Genomic DNA, 17325 nt, shown 5'->3' on the forward strand with positions numbered 1-17325 from the left:
TAAAAACATATTTGTTCAACAAATTCCTAGTAGAGCACTAAACCCTTTGCCCTCTTCACCTGTCTTTTATTCTCCTCAAGACGAAGGAAAGCTCTTGGTATGGACTCATTCCTCCCTTACCATATCTATATATGTACCGAGATCCAAACTTTGTTTATTTCTTGAGTTCTCCTTATATTGCCTCACCTCCATTGTATTTGACTCAGACCTGCCATGATCCTTTGTTATTTACATTCCTATGTTACTTGTCACTGTACCCTTACCTCTTAAGTACGATCCTCTCTTTAACCCCTGTTAACTGCATCGAACTTCACGGTGTATTGCGGTATACAAATAAAATTTTGTGTTATAAATCAATCAATTTATTGATAGAGATTTTATTGATAGGTGTTGACTCAACACATCTGTTCATCTCGATCAATAGATTGATTGATTTATATTGGACCTTTGACTCTTGTCTGTTTGCAAAGACCGTCGTCCTTTGTTTCTGGTCAACATTTGGCACCAGAAAAACTCACTTCTAAAAGTGATTCCGTGAAGAGCGTGGTCCTTTTTAGATTCACGTTTAGTGCCGCTTCTCATGCCTAATTTGGGGTGGCAGAATCTGGTGCCCATTCAAAATCTTTAAACTAATCAAATGATGCAGATCACCGCCAATTACTCTTGAAATGAATCCGATTCAGCATAAATAGCAGTAAATCAAAGTATAAGTAATAACCGTTATGCATATGCACTTTAATGAAAGGAAAAAGGGACCTCAGAGAACCATCCTGCACGAACAAAATTTTTTTGTCTTTTAGTGCCAGGAACCCGCGGTTCAAATCTCATTCATAAGTCCCCCCAAAACCTCTCTTTTTTATTATTTTTATTTTACTTAACTTATTATTCATATTTGCCCTCATACAAATCGCATCTACTGATGCAGCTTTTGGCTTGGAATTCCTGATGTAAAATTCGAATCATATAATGCATATGCTCAGCACTATATGACTCGTAAAGTTTAAGTTCGCCTGCCTCTGCTTTAAAGTACTATACGGGACTAGCCCCTAAATACATAACTGACCTTTTCTCCTTCTCAGCCAACAGACACAAGAGAAGCTCACATTCGAACTTCGTTTCCCCCTCAGTTAGAGGTTGTAAACTGAAAAAACACCAAGAACACCTTCTCTCACATCAAGCAGCATTACGGGGTAAAGATCTAGATCAATTGCTTTCGCCCACTACTTATGAGGAATTCAGGAAGCGCCTAAAAACACATCTGTTCCTGAAGTATCTAGACAGCTGACCCGTACATTTCTTTCTCCTCAATAATGGTTCTCTTGACCTATCAACCACTTGCTTTCACCTCTTTTAACCCTTTCAGGACCATAAGGATCGTAGGCCAATTTTTGTGGTTTTGACGACATTTTTATGGTAAAAAGGGCTTGCAGATGCCAAAAAAATTGATTTTTTTTTGTGAAATATCATTATTTTTATTTAAAAAAATCACACTTCTGGCTTATGGACAGTGTGGCAAGTGAATCTTCTCGTCAATCTGGCAACGATGCTAATGAATGAATGTCGGAACCAGTTTGTTTACATAAAGGCAGTATCATATGGAATCCGTACATATCAAATTTAGAACTGTAGACTATCCCAATCAAAATTTATAGGATTTTAAAGTTATGGGACAAATATGTCCCTTGGTCCTGAAAGGGCTACGTTCAATCAATTTGTACCTTCTTTTATTCTTTTGTAAACCGCATATAACTACACGGTACTGCGGTATATAAACTGTTAATATTATTATTATTCAAATTTTACATCAGGAATTCCAAGCTAAAAGCTAAGTAATTTTTCAAGAATTTTGGGATTTCCAACTTAAAAGTCAAGTATTTTTTGGATAAGATTGAATATAATATTGAAGCTCCACCAGAACAGTTCTCTAAGGTCCCTTTCTCCTTTCATTGAAGTACATATGCTTAACGGTTATTACTTATACTTTGGTTTACTCCATTCAAAATCCCCATCACCAATCAATGTGAAATGAACTGTCCATTTAATAATGGGTATTTTCTGTTTCCTTTCTACCTCTCTTCTTCCCACCTCAACATCCATTATCAAGGTGTCTCTTTCCCTCCCTCTGTCTTGTGATAAAACCATACCCTGTTTAGGGCATCCCTATACTGTACCTCATAAAATCAGCTGTTCACCATCATATAGTAACATAGTAGATGATGGCAGATAAAGACCTGAATGGTCCATCCAGTCTGCCCAACCTGATTCAATTTAAATTTTTTAAAATTTTTTCTTCTTTGGGCAAGAATCCAAAGCTTTACCCTGTACTGTGCTTGGGTTCCAACTGCTGAAATCTCTGTTAAGACTTACTCCAGCCCATCTACACCCTCCCAGCCATTGAAGCCCTCCCCAGCCCATCCTCCACCAAACGGCCATATACAGGCACAGACCGTGCAAGTCTGCCCAGTACTGGCCTTAGTTCAATATTTAATCTGATTTTCTGATTTTAGATCCTTTGTGTTCATCCCACGCTTCTTTGAACTCAGTCACAGTTTTACTCTCCACCACCTCTCTCGGGAGCACATTCCAGGCATCCACCACCCTCTCCGTAAAGTAGAATTTCCTAACATTGCCCCTGAATCTACCACCCCTCAACCTCAAATTATGTCCTCTGGTTTTACCATTTTCCTTTCTCTGGAAAAGATTTTGTTCTACATTAATACCCTTCAAGTATTTGAACGTCTGAATCATATCTCCCCTGTCTCTCCTTTCCTCTAGGGTATACATATTCAGGGCTTCCAGTCTCTTCTCATACGTCTTCTGGCGCAAGCCTCCTATCATTTTCGTCGCCCTCCTCTGGACCGCCTCAAGTCTTCTTACGCCCTTCGCCAGATATGGTCTCCAAAGCTGAACACAATACTCCAAGTGGGGCCTCACCAATGACCTGTACAGGGGCATCAACACCTTCTTCCTTCTACTGACTACGCCTCTCTTTATACAGCCCAGCATCCTTCTGGCAGCAGCCACTGCCTTGTCACACTGTTTTTTCACCTTTAGATCTTCGGACACTATCACCCCAAGGTCCCTCTCCCCATCCTCATCTCCCTCCCTTCCCATAACGTAAATTTCACTTGAGTCACAATGAAAAGCTCTTTGCCAAATTGAAGGGCGCTACCCCCCCCCCTAAATCACAATTATAAGCTCCTCCCCTCAGTTTAGAGGGAGTCATTGAAAAGCCCTCTCACAGGAGTCCCTTAAGTCTCCTCTACCACCTATCAGGCAGGTGCGCTCTCTCGCTTTCTCTTGCACGTCTCTGACGTGTCTCTTCTTCACTTTATCTGAGTACAATCCTGGAAGCACACCAACTGCGCATTTCAGAAAACTGTCTTTGGAGCGCACGCCTGGTCAGCAATTTCCACACAATTTTATTTTCTCTGTTTGTTATAACACCGTTGGCTTAAAAATAACTACGTGAACTCACTCATCCCCCCATCTCCATATGCTTCTCTGCACATTAATCTAATGAGAAAAGAAGCTATAACTCTCTCTTTATAGATCAATGGGAAAATGGTTTGTAGTAACTGTCTCAGTCTCAGGCGGGCATTAATCCCTTCTGGTCACCCATAAACATATGCCTGGGGCCAGCATTGAATTTCTGGTCTAAATGCTGTCACGTATTCATCGGTTGGTTGGCTATGTCATAGTGGTCAAAGACAGACCTGCTTTTTAGTAGAGAGTTGCACAGGGACAGAAATCCCACCCATCCCCGTCAGGATCCTCTCTGTCCCCACCCATCCCCTCAAGGAATTACCTCCATCCCTGCCTGTCCCCATAAAAAGCAGCAATTACTTCTGACAGGCTCATCAATTCCACAGTTTCTTTTGTGTTTGCGCTGCTGTTTTCCTTATGGAATCTCTTTGGTGGAACCCATTTTTTGTTTTCTGTTCAGGTAATTAACTTATAAACCCCTTCTTTTACTAAGGCTGACGTGTCCATTATATTATATGGACGAACCCTGCTTCCAAAGCCTTCCATCCCCGTGGGAGTCCCATTGGCTAGAGGGGGGTCCCCATGGGAGTCCCGTAGGCTAGAGGGGGGTCCCTGTGGGAGTCCCGTGGGCTAGAGAGGGATTCCCGCAGGACCCGCGGGATTCCCGTGATCCCCATTCCCGTGCAGACCTCTACTTTTTAGGTGAGTCTATCTAGATTTCAGATTTAGCCAGTCAGCCAGTGAATATTTGGAGGTGACTGGCTGTGTCATACAACATAGCTGGTGACTGGGATAATCAACGGGAGCCATCTGGCTATCACCCGCCATATATTGCCAGGAGCCATTCCCAACCTGCTACACACCGCTGAATAGCGGACGGACAGATTCCCCACTTTTTTTGTTCCATATTTTTCCGATGGAACGAAAAAAAAAAAAAGTGAAAAATGAGCCCTTGACGGAGACTGCCCCAACGTTGTTGGTTGGGCTGAGAACTTTTCAGCAGCCCCTCGTAAATCCACATCACAGGGCATTTGATTTTACCGAGGCACGTATGTTTTTGGAGCAAGACATGCAGGGATCTCTGGAGCTATTTCAACGGTAACCCCCCTTCCCCCTTTTACAAAACCTTAGTGTGGTTTTTAGTAACAGCTCTGATGCTCATAGGAATTCTATGGGCATCGGAGCTGTTACTGCCACAGCCGGCGCTAAAAACCTCGCCACGGTTTTGTAAAAGGTGTGTTGGGGGAGGGATAAATTGCAACATGCAACAGACATTAGTCTAAGGTTCTGTAGGCTGCATAAAAATGATGTAAATCATGCAAATGAATGCAAAACACTTCATTATTAAGTAAATCAAGCAATGCAGCTTGCATTGAATGTTGCAAGCTGTGTTTTTTTTAGGAAAAATAATGCCAGCTCTAAGTGATAAGTATTTTTCCTGACCTAGAGCATTGGCAGCCCCTGTACTCCTAGGGAACCTTCCTTAAAGTGACTGGCAATGTAAAATAGATTAATTTATTTATTTAAAATATTTGTTATCTACCTAAAACCTAGGTGGCTTACAATAAAACATCCACAGTCACAAACAAACATTTACAAAATTAAAAACTATCATTTACATTAATAAATAGAACATCTTCTCCTCAGCAAACACTCACCCTCTCCCCGAACATATCCTCATCCCTTCTAGCAAAGGTGAGATATGCACAAAATAACTTACCTCATTAAGCCCCCTTATATACCATTATTCTCAAGATTCAACAAATTAATTTACAATTAATTGATCAATCAATCAATCAATGAGAAATACTCACCTGTGGATGGAACAAGAACCCCGGAGAAGGTCTCAAGTACTTTTCCCTCAGAGCTTCAAGAGGTTCCGTTAACTTTCTTTTCTCTACCCTGTAATTGTTAAAATTTGATTTTCTGGTAAGGATTCAGCTTCATAAATAAATGACTACCATATATAGCTGGTGAAGTATAAAAGATTCAACAGAGCACGTGACTGAGTTCCGAGAGGCACATTCTGCTGACACACTTACCATGGAAATAAGCCAGCTTCCAAAAACCAAGAAGGCCATAATTTAGGACTGAGATTAAAATCAAAGAACATAAACTCAAAATAGAAATTAAATTTTTTTTAAAAAAGGTTAGATTTGGGCCAGAATTTCCCTAACAAAACCAAAACAAGCAGATTTAAAATCTGTGGGGTCGATAATCATAGTGATTTAACAGGCCAGAAATGACTCCTGCCCTCCTAAATTGTTTGTTCGGAGCTAACCACTCATTTTCAGCCACACTTAACCAGTTAGTAGCACTGATTTTCTAGGTGTTGGTAGGCGCCCATACCTCTGTTAAAAATGCTGTCCAAATGGCGTTTGTGACCGAGATTTGAGGCACAAACGGGTGCCTAGAAAATTGGCACCGGAATCACACCTATGTAGGCGCTTTAGGCCGAACGTCAAAAGTAGGCATGGCCAATGCCGGAAGTGGTGTTAGGCGGCCTAAAGCCATAGGCGTGATTCACATGAAGATAGGCGCCAGGAAAACCCTGGCCTACATTTCTGGTGCCTATCTTTCACATCGGCGCAATTCCAAAACCGGTGCTGAGGCGTGATCGACCCGCAATGGGTGGCCAATTTTAAGGCAGGCGCCGGTATCGGCGTCGGTTCGAGAATCCAGGCCTCAGTGCTGAACTCAAAACCTGGTTTTTTGGAGGCATTCCAGGCGGCAGGGGTGGCACTCGGCCGGTTAATTGTGGTTGGAAAAAAAAAAAAAAGCATTTAGCCCTGAGCAAGAAATCTAGGTGGGCAGGAGCTGTTTCTGGAATACCACATAAGGATCCTTTTACTAAGGCGCGCTAACTGATTTAGTGCGTGCTAAATGCTAACGCACCCATAGAATATAATGGCCGCGTTGGCATTTTGCGCGCGCTAATTGCATAAAATTTCCAAGTATAACGCCGGCAGCAGTCAGTAAAAAGCTGAGCACCGCTGGTTGAATATCAGCCCCTAACGTCTGGCCCAGACGTCCGGATTTCCCCGGACATGTCCGGGGGACCAGATGACTTTCCAAAACCCGGCACTTTGTCCGGTTTTTGAAAAGCTTTCCTTTGGGCAGGAGGGCATCTGCGCATGCGTTGTATCCGCACATGCGCAGATGTCCTGCCCGATGAGTGGGGGACCGGATTGGAGGCGGAGCTGGGGCGAGATCGGGGGCAAGACGGAGGCACACAATTAGCGCAGGTAGATTGCAACCTAACTACTGGATGCCTGAGCATGTCCCATGCTCCTCCATTTATTGATGCATTAGGCACGGTGACGGGACAAAAGCACGCAAAACTTCAGCGAGCCGACAATTCAGCGCAAGACACCAGTGCACCGCCTAAAAGTGACTTTTAAAGAGTTCCGATGGGGGGATGTGGGGGGAACCTCCCCCCACTTTACTTCAGACTGTTCGCGCTGCCATTGGGGGGTGGGGGTTTGCAACCCCCACATTATAGAGAAAACTTAACTTTTTCCTAAAAAATCTGGAAAAAGTTAAGTTTACTCTATAATTGAGGGTTCCAACCCCCCAACCTCCCAACCCCCCAATGGCAGCGCGAAGAGTATGTAGTAAACTGAGGGAGTTCCCCAATCACACCCCACGTTGGAACTCTTTAAAACTCACTTTTTAGGCAGCGCACTGGGGTCTTGCGCCGAATTGTCTGCGCTGCAATGTCGGCGCGCTGAAGTCTCGCGCGTGAATGACTATGAACCATTAGGCACAGGTTAGCACCTAATTCAACTTAGTAAAAGATAGGGCAACCAGATGTTCGGAAAAACCCACACATGTCCTCTTTTTAGAGGACATGTCCAGGTGCCCGGAAGGACTTCCAAAACCCGGCAGTTTGTTTGGATTGTGGAAGTCCCTAATGTCGGGGCAGCATGAGGAGAACTTCTGCACATGTACGGGACCTAGGCACGATGACATCATACGCATGGGCACAGGTCCCCCACATGCTGCCCTGATGCCACACAAGTTCATGTGGGGGCGTGGCTGGGGGCCCATGGGGCGTGGGGGACGTCCGGGATGTCAGCTGACAAAATCTGGTAACCCTGGTAAAAGGAACCCTAAATTTTATGCATGCATGCCCTGGCAAGGTTCTTGCTAAGAAGCTTTGGGCTGTCCCTCATGACTGGAAGCACAATATCATTGTACCTTCCACCATCGACAGGAAAGCCAGCGAAGGACCTTCATGCATTTGAAAGCTGCGAGGTGGAAATACCGATCAATCGGCTATTTTATAAGGACTGACTTTAGTGGGCAAAATACTGAGCCACGTGCTTAAATTGCTATCAAAAGAACCCCGTTTGCTACCATTCTCTATCTATATTCTCTGAAACACTTGGAACCATCTTTGCTATCAAATATCAATTAGAAGTAAAATCTTAGCAGAATACAACATGCTAATAATGTGTGTCAGATCAGTGGGTCTCACCCTGATCTTCACAGATTACCTATTCAGGATATCCACAGTAAGGACCTAATTCTGGAGATCGTGTCTGCCACGGTAAGCGCCTGCAAAACAGGTGCCAGCCACATGCCAATCACCGTTAGGTGCCGTGTCCAGAATTGTATCTATTTTTTTGTACAGACACCTTAAACGTAGACCAGCCTACCTTTAAGGCGTCTGACTCACGCCATACCTATAGAAATAAATTACTGCTGTGGAGATAGATACAATGGACCCAATATTCAGACCGTAGGGAAGCAGGTTAGCGGGGAACCTGGAAACTCAATGCCGGGCAATATCCAATGACTGGCATTGAACTTTTGGGGTATCTTCTTTGGCCATTAAAAACACCCCTCCTACCTTTTATGAAGCCGTGTTAGCGATTTTTATCACCGGCCACAGCGGTAAAAGTTCCAGCGCTCATAAAATTCATAAGCACATAAGCATAGCCTCTGCCGAGTCAGACCATAGGTCCATCACGCCCAGCAGTCCGCTCCCGCGGCGGCCCCCCAGGTCAATGACCTGTAGTGATCTACTACTCAAGAGCATTTTGTCTTGTATAGTAACCCTCTAATTGTACCCCTGGATTCCCTTACCCTTCAGGAATTCGTCCAATCCCTTTTTGAAACCCAAAACCGTACTCTGCTCAACCACCCCCTCTGGAAGCACATTCCAGGTATCCACCACCCTCAGGGTGAAGAAGAACTTCCTAGCATTTGTTCTGAACCTATTTCCCTTCAATTTTTTTGAGTGCCCTCTAGTTTTTGTTGCCCCCGCCAATCTGAAGAATCTGTCTCTCTCTAACCTTCACTATACCCTTCATGATCTTATAAGTTTCTATCATATCCCCTCTAAGTCTCCACTTTTCCAGGGAAAAGAGCCCCAGCTTCTCCATCCTCTCAGCATACGAGAGGTTTTCCATGCCCTTTACCATTTTTGTTGCTCTTCTCTGGACCCTCTCGAGTATCGCCATATCTTTCTTTAGGTACGGCGACCAGTACTGGACGCAGTACTCCAGATGCGGAATTCCTATGAGCATCGGAACTTTTAACGCTACGACTGGCAATAAAAAATGCTAACGCAGCTTCATAAAAGGGGGGGGGGACATAGCCAGTTAAGCTGATATTTATCGGCTGGCTGGCTAAATTATAGTGGCCATATATAGTCCTGCTAGTTAATGTGGGTCTATCTGGCTACTCAGCTTAGCTGGTTCGCCAATGAATATTGGCGCAAACTGGCTATATTGTATAACATAGCTGGTAACTGTATACAGTGCTCCCCCGAGATTCTCGGGGATTCCATTTAAGGAACCCCTGCGAATCTCAAAAAACCGTGAATACGGTTTTTCATGGGGAAGTCTGAAGAGGGCAGCAGGAGAGCAGCCGGCGCGCCGCGAGTGCAGAAAATCACTCGCGGTTCGCTCCGACCGCCTCTTCCTGCACGAAGTCGGGCCTTATCCAATCAGGAGCAACGTGTCAAAGCAGCTCCTGATTGGATAAGGCCCGACTTCGTGCAGGAAGAGGCGATCGGAGCGAACCATGAGTAATTTCCTACACCCGCAGCACTCCGGCTGCTCTCTCCTGCTGCCATCTCTTTGTCGGCGGTTCGCGGTCCGAAAATACCGCGAATGACCGGGACCGTGAACCACCGCAAGCGAACAACCGGGGATAACACTGTATTAGCATTTAACCATTCCTGGCTAGTTAAATTGCTCTGAATATTGGGCGGAGAATCTTAATGACGTCTACCAACGGAAGCACAGCATGACTATGCACAAAGCAAAAACAGTTTGTAAGTCACAGCGATGCAGTATCATTAGGAAGGCAGACACCAGTTCTTAGTGCTAAAGTGTTTATGGGCCAATTCTATGAAAGGCACTACAAGTTAAGCACTGAAAATGAGAGAGCTAAGCTAGGCAAATAAACATGCCAAATCCGCTATAGAATACCAATTTAAGTCGTATTTGGAGCATTTAAATTTTGGAGCGAACACATAGGCCTATGGAAGGCGTAAATGTTTGCGACTACATGCAGCACAATGCGTGCGAAGCTAGTGGCATAGTAATGGGGGCGGTCTGCCCCGGGCGCCATGTGGGTGGGGGCGGTGGCACCCCTCCTTCTCCCTGCCCCCTCCTCTTCCCCCTCCTTGCCACTGCGTCGTCTCTCCCGCTAATGTCACTTCCAGGTGCCGCACACAGGACGCGACGTCAGCTGGAGAGACGACGAGGGTCGCAAGAAGCACGTTGAAGTTCTCGTTGCTCATGGGGGGGGAACAACTAGAATTATGGGGGAAGGGGCACGGGTGCGGCAGGGGGGAATCGGGGAAGGAGCGGCAACAAGGGCGTGGAAGGACACCACTGCCCCGGGCGCCTCTCACCCTCACTGCACCACTGCGTGCAGCTGACGGTATTCTACAAAGCACGTGCTGGATTGGTCAGAATGTCCCATGCTCTTCCCATATTCAAGCCCCCTTCCCCCTTGCAGTTATGCACTAGAGCAGTGGTCTCAAACCCGCGGCCCGCCAGGCACTATTTTGAGGCCCTCGGTATGTTTATCATAATCGCAAAAGTAAAATAAAAGTTTCTTGATCTTACGTCTCTTTAGCTATAAATTACAATATTATTAAGACTTAGCCAAAAGGAAAGATTTATAAACTATAAAGAGTTTACCTCATGAAAAATTGTCATTTCTTTAATAAGACATTAACTATTTTTTTCTGAGGCCCTCCAAGTACCAAAAAATCCAAAATGTGGCCCTGCAAAGGGTTGGAGTTTGAGACCACCGGGCTAGAGTTAAGTGCCAAGTTCCAGAAGAGAGCCTAAGTGCACTGATGCACACACCTGCTGTTTCACCTCCATTTTGGCACCTAATTGCCATTGTGGTGCAGTCATTACTTTCCAAATTTGCACCTAATTTTTAGCACAGTATACATAATTTGGTGGGGTTTTTTTTTGGGGGGGCGGAAATGATATAGAACTGCCATGGTCTTCAATCCATTAACTCTGGACAGCAGAGCTTAGTATATCCCATTGAGAGCAAGCTTACCAAATCATTACCAAGAATACAAACTAAACATATCGATATTTACATTATACATCAGTATCACTGTAAAGGCAGATATTAATATAATAAGGCACTGACTATCCTGTTAGCACAATCTGAGCAAACCAGTGGCGTGCGGTGAGGGCTTTCAGGGGACCCAGCGAATCCCCAGCTCTACAGCCCTGCTTTTTTTGTTATTGTTTGTTTACTTTTTGCTTGAGGCAGTTTGATTTTTTTTTTTTTTTGGGGGGGGGGTTAAACCTTCATTAAATTTCCAAACTACCATAGTGCAAACAAACAATTTCAATATACATAAGTTTACACGAAATGCACATTAAACTTATAGACATTAATGCACAACTATTCCCCCCCCTCAGATAATCAGAAAAAGTACATACCTACAGGAAACCTTCCATATGTTCCCCGAATAAAATTCCAATGCAAAAACCCTCCCCCTCCCACCCACCCTTAAGGGTCAATAAAATAAAATCAGTTATCATTCATTATAGAACTTAGTCAATGGTTCCCAAACATCCATAAATTTCTTATACCACCCCTGATGTATGGCCATCAAACATTCCATTTTAAAAAGTATAATAGAGAGATTCCCAGTTTGATTTGTTGAGTGGGCAGCCTGCTCAACCAAACAAAAAGTCCCCTAAAGGCCCTGACAGTACTGATCTGAATTTGATTGGCTGAGCAGCATCTGCCTTTTGCCTGCTTCACCAATCAACTTCAGAGCAGTGCCCTCAGGCCTTTTAGGGGATGGGGCAAATCCTCTGAAGGCCCCAACGGCACGCCACTGGAGCAAACTCAGATGAAACCAAGCCCGATCAATTCATCCAGCCCAGGCAGCAAGGCTGTACCTGCCCTGGACTTCTATGCTTCGCAGCATGAAAAATCAAATCTTTATCAATTTAATTTTGTAAACAAGAAATGAGATGGCTAACAAATATTAGACTAACTTAAGCTCTTTATAATATGTTGCAGCTCACAACGCATTGACATGCTGGCAATCTACTTATGCAGTGTTAATTTTTAAAACCTATATTCATAATTCCTTCTGGAAAACTGTCATAGTGAATGAAATCTATTACCTGTAAATAGGGTCCAGAAAGAAAGGACTGGGCTTGGCATGCTGCAAAGAGGAGTCGATCCCTTTTATTTGCTCAGAGTCGGCTTCTTTTTTCTCACCAAATACATGGTTTTTCCGCGGTTCCGCCTGTTTTGTACCACTGGCTCGGCTCCGGCTGCCCATGCTCAAATCTAGCGGCTGATCCTGGCCTGACCCAAGTGGAGCTGCTGGTTTTGAGGTTAGAGAGGCAACTGTCTTTTCCTCCTTCCGCTTTACAGTCAGGTCAAAGGGAGAGTCTGAACTCCCCTTCAGGGTCTTCTTTACTTCATCTGGTGAGTGGGGCTCCATTTTCAATGGTAACGTTCTCAGGTCTCTGTCAGGAAATGGGTATATCGATTGAGAGAATGCTGGGAAAAATGGGAGGGAAAACATGGAAGGGTAAGGTAACGCACCAACTTTTTTGTCCTGTAGGCCCACAAGTCCTGCTGAGCCAAAGTATTTTTCTGCAATTGAAGCAATCGCCTTTATAGAATCGTTTACTGCTCCCGATACAGCCGTCTGCTCCTCTAAAGATGGCGAAAAAACAGAATGATTGCTGTATTCTTTTTTATTGTTTATGGAAGCCAAATTCTGGAAAGGACTTACTTTTTCCTTAAACCCGTTGCCGTTTTCTTTAAGTTTCTCCTTATCGCTTTCGCTGTCACTTTCCAGATCAGAACCCGAGGTCGTTTCCAAGTCACTGCCACTTGGGGTACTGACATCATCAAGGTCACTGCTCTCTGACTGCTCACAGATTTTCTCGTGAGGCCTCTCCCCAGAGAGCCTCCCAGTTTGAAACGCCACTGGTTTATTTTCGTCTGCAGAAGAGTGTTGGCTTAATGTCTTCAAAATGTCCTGGGTAGCTGGTAGCATTTGAGCATGGCTCAAGAGGGGACTTTGATTTTTGTTTGTCTGTTCAGTGCCCGATAGTCCTTTAACAGGAGAACTAGTGTTTATTAAAGGTGGCCTGTGGTACAAGCCCGATGGAAAGAGACCAGGAAAGCTAAAAGAAAACCCAGGAGCTGTTGGAAAGGTAAGCCCAGCAGGATGTCTATTGGCACCAAAATAGTCCACAAGGCCTGGATTTGCATGATTCATATTAACCAGAGAAGTCTTATCCATGGCTGGGGTCACAGGCAGTGAAATGCCTTGGCCAAACAGTCCTCCTGCCGCAAAATGGTTTTTGCCCTCACAAAACCTCCTGTGCTTATTTAGGGAAGACGTCGTGCTGAACATCTGTCCACAGTCCTTGCACTTGATTTGGGTTCGGCAATCAGCGTGCATGCGCTTATGACGGCAGAGGTTTGAAAACTGAGTATAGGATTTGTGGCAGACCTCACCTGTATATAAACAGAAAAGAATCTTAGGCTTTTTTTTTTTTGCCTGGGTGTATTTGCTGAATTCAGCGCAAAATATGGTGCAACCTTAACTTCATCATAACCAGCTGCTTACTCAGAGTGGACCAACCCTCATTATGTTCCAAATGCAAGGCAAGTGACCTCATCAATGCCTTGTGACTGAACACAAAATATATTCTTTTTTTTTTTTTTCAGGCTTCATATAACAGCAACAATGCATTTTTAAAACCGTGTAAAATTCATGCTACGACTTACTTTCAAACTCACAACCTATTGGTAAAATATACAGGAACATCCTCTTTTGAAACCAGGCACGCTTCATACCAATAACTTGAAAGAATTCAACCTTTTGATGTTCTTCTCATTCTGTTAACACTTTTTTTTGTTTACTTTTTTTGTGCACGAACAACATTCAGACTTAGTCATAATATTCTCTCTCACCCCCTCCTCCGGGAAATGCTGAACTTTTATTTAATTTCTATGATATCTTTAAGCTCACGTCACTCACACATCAAAGTCACTCAACAATGCTCATTGTACATTCTGAGACATTTTCAACAATCTTTTTACATGATTTGAGAAAGACAGAAGTTACAATGGCTCTATTTTAAGCCTGAGAAGGAAACTGAATTGAATATATCCCATCCTGAATTGTTGGTTCCCATGAACTATAATCACGTCCCCTGACTTCCACTCACACCAATGCTTGTGTTAACCTTCCTGCACTTGTATCTTTCTGTCCTTGAGATGCTTGATCACTTGATGTCATGTCTTAATTGTTTATCTTCACATCTAGTCACATTTTACATTCAACACTTTGCCCATGCTTTTTTGTTGGAAGAACAATTGAATTAATCTGGGATCCAAGCTATTTTCCACAACTTAGTCCCTGAAAGGATTTTCTTGGCATATCGTTCTGATAACGCTTGGTTGGCTCTAGATCCCTGATGTAGCTCTTTCGGTGCAACATGGTCGTGTTGGGTGATGACTCTTAACTGTATTTTTTATATGTTGATACTTCATAAGGAATTGTTTTGAGAGTATTCTTTTCTGGTTACCTTCTTGATCTGCAGTGGTTCCTTCTTTTATGTAATTATCAACACGCTAAATCCCCAAAAATATTCTAAATAAGAAAACAATGAGGGAGGTTATTTGCCAGGAACATGTGAGAAAGTCAGATCATAAGTGGAGTTTTTTTTTTTTTTACTGCCAATGATTGAAGGTAAGCCACCCTGTTTCAGGTACTCCTTGCAGTTTATCCTATACATCCCCGATTCCCTCTGTGCCCTGCCCATAAGTTATGACATGTTTAAAGCGGATTTGTGGTTTTGTTCTCCGATTCCCATGCTTGCTTGTAAACCACTCTGATATTAATTTAAAGAGTAGTACAACACTTCTATCAAATAAATTAAGAATTGCATGACATCTTTTGACTGGTGCTGCTCCAAGTTCCATGACACACTGCAGATGAAATGACCCTGCATGCTTGTATGCCAAGCAAAGGAAGAGAGCATGCTAGAGAGAGGTGGAAGATGATTTTAGGAAGGTTTAGTGGTATAGTAAAGGTGGGTGGGGGCAGACCGCCCCAGGCGCTGCCTTGGTGGGGGTCGCTGGTGCCTCTCATGCCCTCCCTTCCACGCCTCCTATGTACCTCTTTAAATCTTTGCCAGCACGAGCAACTATTCCAGGCTGCTGCACGCACTGGCCTAGCGCCTTCTGAAATCACTTCCAGGTCATGGGGCCAGGAAGTGACATCAGTGGGGAAAGCCAATGCCAGTGTGAAAAGCAGGCTGGAGAAGCTGCTCAAGCTGGGGGAGATTTAAAGAGGTACGGAGGTGGGAAGGGAAGGCGTGATTCTGTGGTGCAAAAGGAGCAGGGAACAGGAGGGTGGTGTCTGAAGTGACGCATCAGAGGAAAGGCCCTGCTGGGGATGGCCACGACCAGCCTGTTTGGAAGCTGCCTCCTGCTGACCGATGCGCATCGAGCAAGGAAGAGAGAGAGGGAGGGAGGGAGCAAGGGAGTTTGCGGTTCAGGACCGCTTCCTGCTTTTGCCCCTTTGGGGCTCGAGGGAGGTAGGAGGGCTTTGCAGCGCAGGACCACTGCTGTGTTGGCGCTTCAAGGTAGGAGGGAGGGGGGTTTGTAGCTGCTTGGGGCTTGGGGGCTTGAGGGAGGGAGGGAGGATTTGCAGCTCAGAACGGTGCCACTACTGCTTCAGAGGACATTTTGGTTTTTTTACACCGGCGATTTTTGGCCAGTTTGCGAGAGTCCCACGTAACTGAGACTCGGTTAACCGAGACTCTACTGTATTTGCAGAATAGCATTAAGGTTGATGTGGCATTTCCATGTGTATGTATGCAATGCCCAGGTAAATGCCTTTATATTTAATATTTATGAATGCAATAGGCACATTAATGCCAGCAAGTATGTTACAGAATTACCCCTCAAGGGGATAATGAAAGGCCACAAGTACTTTTTACCAAAAAACTTTACATAAAAAAATTTCCTTTCAAAAACTGAGTCAGGAACAGTGTACACACAAATCTGTATCTACCATCTTATGGTACTTTGCCCATGTATACGTCTGGAAAACCAAAAATAGGATGTAAGTGTACTCTCCACCCCATTGTGTCCCTATAAATGCCCCTCCCCCCCAGTATGAAAGTACAATCATGAGCATATGGGCTATGTGTATATAATTATACTCAAGTAAATGGTAGGCAATTTTTGAAAACCCCATCGCCACACATAAATCACAATTTAGGATCCTGTTTTATATGCAAAAATGTCTTTTAAAAAGTGCCATCTAATTGACTTACAGAAAGCATATATCATGGTAGTGCAAGACTCTTCTGTCAGTGCTGCCCAACTAAACTCGATGGCATTAATCGAACCCTTTAAAATCCTAAGTAGCAACATTCTAGAGCTCAGATTGTGATGTCATAATGCCTCATTCCACCAATGCCTAAGCTCCGTCCTCATCTGCACAAGCCTCAAACCCTTTAAAATCCTAAGTAGCAACATTCTAGAGCTCAGATTGTGATGTCATTATGCCTCATTCCACCAATGCCTAAGCTCTGTCCTCATCTGCACAAGCCTCAAAAACTTTGAAATCATAAGTAGGAACATTCTAGACTAGAGCTCAGATTGTGATGTCATAATGCCTCATTCCACCAATGCCTAAGCTCCGTCCTCATCTGCATAAGCCTCAAACAGTTTAAAATTCTTAAGTGCAATTAAGGCAGAGCTCACAGGAATGGGACAGGGACAGCAACAAAATTCACGAGGACGGGGAAATTGAGTTCCTGCGGGAACGGGGAAAAACTGTCCCCGTGTCATTCTGTAATTCCCACCACAGTGCAGTGCTGGCAGCTTCTGCACTGAAATAGGTATCACACACACAAATGGGGTGTTAGTATGCAGGAATATGGCTAGCAACCCTGTAGCACACTATTGCCTTATCTAAAGGATCTCACTAGCAACATTTCCCTGGTGCACAGCAGAAGCTCTTGCAAGAATGGAGTCACAGATTGTAACCGCCATTCAAAACACATCAAACTAGAGAAGCAAAATGGAGGAAAAGCAAGTAAGGGTGAACTCCATTCTGGATATTACTCAGATTATGGCCAGCGAAATAGGTGAGCTTCCATTTGATATTTTCCAAATCAATCTGTGCTCCGCTCACTTAACACAGAGTGACATGCATGTAGAGAATGACATGGGGACAAATTTTTCCCTGTCCCCGAGGGAACTCAATTTACCCATCCCCCCTTGAGTTTTGTTACTATCTTTGTCCTTCCCCATTCCTGTAAGATCTGCCTTAACCGGACAAGC

General features: G+C 44.2%; 1 protein-coding gene across 5 annotated transcripts in view; it reads right to left on the bottom strand.

Moving 5' to 3' along the window:
- MECOM (MDS1 and EVI1 complex locus) overlaps window positions 1-17325 on the bottom strand; it is a 759237-nt gene that overhangs the window by 56531 nt on the left and 685381 nt on the right. For all 5 annotated transcript variants that reach the window (XM_033957747.1, XM_033957746.1, XM_033957745.1 and 2 more), the window contains 2 exons: window positions 12120-13476; window positions 5301-5388 (listed from right to left, as the gene is read on the bottom strand). In XM_033957747.1, coding sequence (XP_033813638.1) covers window positions 5301-5388; window positions 12120-13476 — 1445 coding nt within the window. The remainder of the gene's footprint in view (window positions 1-5300; window positions 5389-12119; window positions 13477-17325) is intronic.

The sequence above is a fragment of the Geotrypetes seraphini genome, chromosome 9 (genome assembly GCF_902459505.1).
Source record: "Geotrypetes seraphini chromosome 9, aGeoSer1.1, whole genome shotgun sequence".
NCBI classification, from domain to species: domain Eukaryota; kingdom Metazoa; phylum Chordata; class Amphibia; order Gymnophiona; family Dermophiidae; genus Geotrypetes; species Geotrypetes seraphini.